Source organism: Panthera uncia, chromosome X, assembly GCF_023721935.1.
Source record: "Panthera uncia isolate 11264 chromosome X, Puncia_PCG_1.0, whole genome shotgun sequence".
NCBI lineage: Eukaryota > Metazoa > Chordata > Mammalia > Carnivora > Felidae > Panthera > Panthera uncia.
The window spans coordinates 113,245,341-113,252,202 of NC_064817.1; the positions used below are offsets into that span (position 1 = coordinate 113,245,341).

General features: G+C 39.6%; 1 protein-coding gene across 1 annotated transcript; it reads right to left on the reverse strand.

The window, feature by feature from the left end:
* Positions 1-727: 727 nt before the first annotated feature.
* SLITRK4 (SLIT and NTRK like family member 4) lies at positions 728-6,400 on the reverse strand. The gene has a single exon (XM_049644392.1). The coding sequence runs from the start codon at positions 6,334-6,336 to the stop codon at positions 3,820-3,822; it is 2,517 nt and encodes an 838-aa protein (XP_049500349.1). The 5' UTR covers positions 6,337-6,400; the 3' UTR covers positions 728-3,819.
* Positions 6,401-6,862: the final 462 nt, after the last annotated feature.

The window sequence follows — 6,862 nt, forward strand, 5'->3', positions numbered from 1 at the left end:
ATATATTTCACAAACTGTGGCTTCAGAAATACCATTCTAGCAAACAATTTTATTAATACTTCCATAAAAATGGCATTTAATAAATTCTGTCTAATACCTTGATGCTATTAAAAGCAAGCAAAAGTCATTAAAACAGTTTCTTTCTGTGATTTACATTAGCTTTTATAGAACTGCTTGATTTTGATCTTATAAACTAACCTAAAATACTAATAACCAAATCAGGGTAAAAACAATACAATGTGTTTTCTTTACTTTATTTCAAAATAGTGATTATAAATACATTCTTGATATATTTTCTCCCCAGCTCTTTGGATGCGACAACAATAACAAAAAAAAAAAAAACAAAAAAAACAAAAACTCACTGTGCTCATTTCATACAATGTCAAAGTACAAATCATGCAAAAGATATCATAGATTAATATTACTGCCATACATTTCTAGATGTGTTCTGTTATTTCTGCAGTACCCACTGACGTTACTCATGAGGCCATGCCCTGTGTAATTTATGCATCCTTATGGCTTAAAGAAATGAAATATTTTTAAAAAGCAACAAAAGAAAGCCGGTCTTAAATGATCTTCTAATTAATATATTTATTCAGAATGGAAAACTAAATATAGAATATAAATCGCCTTATAGACTTGAATCACTGTATTTTAATAGCTGCTTTCTCATAAAATTACACAAAGATTTACTTTTCAAGAATTGAATCATCTTTATTGATTTCATAAAAAAATAATTTAAAACTTGATTTATATTACACAGACATAATATATTATCTCAACCCCTCCACTAATTTCACAGGATCTAATCTTCTCTGCAACCGTTCTAACAGAGTCCGAGCACATGATACGATGCCAAGAAGCCCATGATGTGTCAGACCACATTAGAAGTGAGCACTTCTTGGATTTTCTAGATCAGAAGCAAATTCTACTAAAGATGCTGTACTGACGTATATATCGCTCCTCAAGGGGTTAAACTAACATCAAGGTTATAGTTGAAGCCAACAAAATGTAGATACGGTATTTTAACTGCTCTTGTACTCAACTCAAAACTTATGCCTAACTACATTATCATAAAATGTACAAGCAGAACTAATGAGAGGCAGGTGCAAAATAGTATACACTGTATAATGTAGGCACAATGACTTCAGTTAAGGAAAATAGATCAGCCTTAACCAAGGATTTGTTACTGTCATTCACTTACAATTAAAACCTCCAAATAATCACACACATTTAAATTACTCTTGAAAGAAAGTGGAACATTTATACCTCTCAGCGGAAGAGTTTGAGATAGCCAATATGCTACAGCAAGCTTTAAGATGGCGGCAGGTCCTCTCGCCATTGACAATGGCAGAAACCTTGAAACATCTTCAAAGCCTCGCCACACTGAACAAAAGGCATCGTCCCAATGACCTATTATCCCCAGATCATGGATTGAGCTTCCGGTTCCTCCTGTAAGTGTCTACTTAAGATTCCTCAATCCATACTTTATTGACGGGATAAACTAAAACACTTTCTTTGAAGCTTTTGCATCTTTATCCTGTCAGTATGCATTAGGAGCCCTTTAATCCATGGATGCCTGCAAGCATGGTAATGGCATATTCAAAGTCCTTACGAAACTAGATGAAAACACGCTGTTGGGCACACATCTTCGTGTCTTTTCTTTCAAGATCAGAAAGTATTTGTATTTTTTTTAATATTCATATAAAGTTTTCACAGACATCGTCATGAAAATTAAAAGTACACATTAAAGTTTTAAGAGCACCAGCACATACATATGGAGACGATTTTTTTGCTATTTAAAAAAAAATCTCCAAATTATCTATATGTACGCACATACACTCAAATACACACACACGCGCACGCGCACACACACCGTCTAAGAATGCCAAGTTGTTTGTTTGTTTTATCTCGGAACAAACATATAAAGCCCTGAAATTAGTACTTAATAAAGGGACTACTGTTACAACTTTAACCACAGTATCATTTTGGAAGCTGCACCAAAACATCTGCCACTTGAAGTTCGCGAAGAAGAATGTCTATGTTTACCTTCTTGGTCATCTTACTGATTAACACAGTAATTATACATATGCAGGCAGGCCAAGAAGGTAATGCATTTCGGGATGTCACTTTGCTAATTGGGAGCTCCTACAAATGTTCAGATGTCTCCCATTACCAAGTCCTCCTCCGTTCCTTTGACCAATTTTGACTTCGAAGTTAACAAGCAAGTTAACACAAGTTTGCACAGGCAAACACAGTGGCATATCGTTTGTAGTTGCAGACTGTGAACCCATCGGAGACCAAAGAAAGCATTTTCCAGTGTGGCTCTGATAGCCGACACTACCGTGATGTTCACGGCTCTACTGGATTATCTGATCGTAGTCGAACGATGACAGGACAGGATACTGATGCGGACAGGATATCGCTATTAACCTTACTCGTTAATTCTGTCAATATTTGTAGTGAAAACTATTTGATGTAAGCTCGTAGAATCCTGAAAAGCAAGACAACTGATGGCAACTAACAACTGCCCCAGACACGATACTATAAAACTAAGGAACCTATTTTAAAATGCACGGTTGGTAACAAATCTGCAGATAATATGCTGAATTCTCAAGAATAGCACAGAACTGGTTTTTATTTTTATTTTTTTGTCTTTTTGTGTTTTTGTGTTTTTTGTTTCGTTTCTAAATGATACCTGATCACAATGTCCAGAATATTTCTGTACACATAAGCTTCGGTTTCAGTTTGGTATATTTTTTTCTGTCTAGATTGATACTTAACTGATAAATTCCCTGTGATCAGGAAAACAAGTCAGGCATATTAAATACATATTAAGGAGTACATATTTTCCTATTTAGTATACAAAGTACTTCATAAATATGAATTATGTTACAAAAATAGCTTTGGGTGCGCTCACACGGTAAGCACTTTAAGGATTGTGGGTATTTCACAGAACTGAGAACAAACTCTAATGTTAGTTTAATTTGAGCCTTGTTTAATTCTGATAAACATCATGTATTTCTTCAGATCACCACAAACGCTACGTAACTCACGTTGATTTTTTTCTTTTAGGTTTCATGTATAGACAGGTAATGCTTAAAGTGTTCAAATTTATTTTATAGTTATGTAATGCATGGTATATTTTAAACAAATATTTGCACAATTTAACATTATAAATCCAGCGGTTTCAAGATGCAGGCCATAAAGTTTACCAATTTTACAAATACTATCGAATGTTCTCTCTTTGCATGCTTTTTTTTTTTTTGTTTTTTTTTGTTTTGTTTTTTTTTTTTCTTTTTTTTTTTTTTTTTTTTTGTTTTTTTGGTTTTTTTGTGTTTTTACTTTTCAGATAATCTTTACGCAGAATTGTTACAATGCCACGAATCGAAAGGATTATTCCAGTTCCACCAACTTAATCTACGTGCAAAATGAAAGACCCAGCTGAGGTACAAACACTGGTACCAGTTTTCTTGAGTCTGCTTTACAAAGCACAAAGAGACGAAGGTTTTGCATTGGGGTACAAAACAGATTTGCCTCTTGAGGTTAAATTCAGTGTTTTATGTATATAAAGCATCCCTTTGGCAATAGAGTTTGCAGTATCCCCACAGGACTCCACAGTATAGGTTTTATGTAGTAAAATCTATTAAGGAAATTCTCTTCTACCGGACACATCTTTTGCAGCTACGGTTAATGAGACACCCTTGGAAACACCTGCCTCTATGCCTATTGATAATATAGTATTTGGAAGTCAGGAGTCAACAAAAGGCACTTTCATCATTAAATAAATGTCCTCTGTATGAAGTAAGACTGCATGACCTAGATCTTGTTCAAAGCTGTCTGCTCCTCAAGGACCTGTAGGTAGTCGGGGGAACTCTGGAGTTTTGCCTTCAGTTCAAAATACTCGCTGGTCTTCCTTTGTTCCACGACAATTTTACTGTGGTTGCCGCCTATCAGCGACTTCTTGTTTTTTTTGTCTTGTTGTTTTTCCGGATAGCGGATCTCGAAGCCGCTGACACCTATGCTGTTGTACTCCTTTTTGCTGTCAAGAAAATTCTGGATAAACACATTGGAATCCCTGCTCGGGAATAATTCATCCAGCTCGTCGATGGTGCTCAGTCTCTTCCTACTGTCTGCATGTAACAAATCTTTCTCCTTGTCGGCCACGTTCCTCGTGGTGACTTTCTGTCCCGGCGGGTCCGAGAACACGAACCCGGTTTCGGACTCTTTCAAGCCACAGGTGTGGCTCTTGCTCATCTGTTCTATGGTTTGTGGAATGAAAGCTTCTGTGCTCAGTCCGTCTTTTTTGTTGGTCTTGTGGTCGTGTTTCCTGAGCTGCAGCTGCATGGAGCCACACTCCGGGGTCCCCAGGCCTTCGTGCTTCACGGTGGGCTTCCTGTTTCGTCGCAGCACAAAAACAAGAAGGCAAAAAGCAACAAACACTGTTAAAATGAGGACCACCAAGATGCTTAAGATTAAAATAGACAGAGGCACTGGGCCACCGGGAGGACTTCGAATGGGACCCAGTGGGGTGGTGAACGTAATGGCAGGTGCGGGGCTCGTGAATGGCGCGGATAGCTTGTTTAAGAGTTTGGGACATAAGATTTCATTTTTGAGGGACTTCAGTTCAATGTTGGCAAACTGGACGGGTGTCTCACACTTCAGTTCCTTCACCACGATGCCGTCATTCAGCTTCTCCAGCCACAGCTTTAGTGCCACCAAGTCACAGGTGCAGTCCCAAGGGTTGCCCTCCAAGTCAATCTGCGTCAGAGACTGCAGCTGATCGAGGACCCCGCTGACGGGCAAGTACATGAACTTGTTGTTCCGCAGGTTCAGTCTAGCCAGGGGCGCTCCAGAAAAAATGTAAACGGGCAGGCTCTTTAAGAGATTGTTGTTTAAATACAGCAATTGCAAATTGGGCATGGGGTCGAAGGTGCCTGCTAAGATCTCCTTAATCAGATTGTATTCCAAATACAGATACTGCAGGTTACGAAGGCCCGAAAATATTTCGGGGTAGAGTCTCTCAATCTGATTGCCGTTGAGATACAGCCTGCGTAAATTAGTGAGATTGTGGAATACGTCGCCCTTGATCACCGTAATCTGATTGCTGCCTAAATGGAGCAAATCCAGTCCTTCAAACTCGGCGAAGTCCGAGACGTGCACGTCTCTGATGCTATTGCCGTTGACATGCAACTTCTTGGCATTTAAAGGTTTCGGGACCAGTTCAGACATGGACCGTATATTTTTCTCCTGGCAGTTGACGCTCAGTCCCAAGTCCGAAGGATGTGTTTTGCAAAAGCAAGGTGCTGGGCAAGGCGTAAGAGGAGGCACCCTCGTTTGGTAAGACACGATCTGACTGAGATTGCGGTTGGAGAGGGATTTGCCTGCCACGATTCCAGAGATCTTGGAAGGGTTTGTCGTCTTCGGCGGTTTGGTCACTAATCTGTGTAAGGACGTTTGGGTAGTGTGGCCATTGGGAGTGGTGAAGCCATTCTCCAGCTGAGACGGAGGCAGGATTCGTACATCAAAATCACTGCCCGTGCCCATGGGGCATAATTCCTGTTTGTTGGTTTCTTTTAAAAGCCTCCCATATAAGTCACTGGGCGTTTCGCAGATAGCTTCTCCTATGTAAATGTTATATGGCATGTTCTCCAGCCAGGCTTTTAAAGGCAACAAATCACAGCTGCAGTTCCAAGGATTGTCTTCTAATTGCAGTTCGACAACGCGGCCTATGTGTTCCAGAACCCCGATATAGGGGAGCTTCTGGATCCTGTTCCCTCGTATATCCAGGTGGGTCAAAGACGCGAATCGGAAAATATTATCAGGAAGGAATGAAATCAGATTGTCATTAAGAATGAGAACTTTCAGTTTGTGGAGTTTATTGAAGGCTCCTCGTTCAATATACTTGATTAAATTGTAGTCAGCCTGGAGATACTCCAAGTTCTCTATGCCAAGGAAAGTGTCAGCTCGGAGAATCTTTAATTCATTGTTGTTCAAGTGCAACTGCTTTAACGCACTGAGCCCAAGAAAGGCTCCTCCCTCAATGTTCTGCAGTTTATTATTTCCCAGCTGCAGGGACACTGCGTGTGAAAAATTCAAGAATGTATTCGGATAGAGGATGTTTAAAAAATTGTTTTGGAAGTTGAGGTGATAAAAATTAGACCAGGGTGGTTTCAGCTGATTTGGTCTGTAGACTGAAACCTTCTCACAGTTGACATAGAGCACGTTCTCGACTGACACGCAGGAGCACACATTGCAAATTTCCACCGATATGTCAGAATCTGCATTTGTCGAAGAGATCAGGGCTGACAAAATCAGAAAGAGCCAAAGAAACATCTTCTGGCAATCAGCAAACAACTTTATGCTTCTGAATAAAGAGAAACAATCTAAAAAATAAAAAGAAAACATTTTTTCAATGATCATTACTTGAAAGATCATTTGTGTCTACATCATACCATAGTGAACACACGGCTGTAATTATCAGCTTTGTATTTTTCTGCAAGTACTCTCACTCAGTTGAACAAGAATCAGCAGAAATGCCATACGTTTTATTTCCATACGTGGGGTTTATACACATTTTACGTGTGCAGAACACACAACAAACAACAGGAAAAAAAGCCTCGATCGTACGTAAACCTTAACAATCTGAAAATCTTTTCTCTACGCGGACCATCACATGCTGCCCCCCGCACACAGACCTGTGGCAACTCTACTGACCTATCCCAGACCATCCGCTGTGCCTTTTGTAGTTTGCACCACGAAGGCATTTCCACCTGTAGAAGTCTACTCTCTGGGCTTCAGTTAGATAAGAGGCCAAACAGAGGAGATATTAGACCCCTGGGTTCAGTGGAGGATGGCCAAG

Excerpts from the sequence above, each read along its gene's own strand:
- SLITRK4 (XM_049644392.1), bottom strand. The coding sequence starts at position 6,336 with ATGTTTCTTTGGCTCTTTCTGATTTTGTCAGCCCTGATCTCTTCGACA.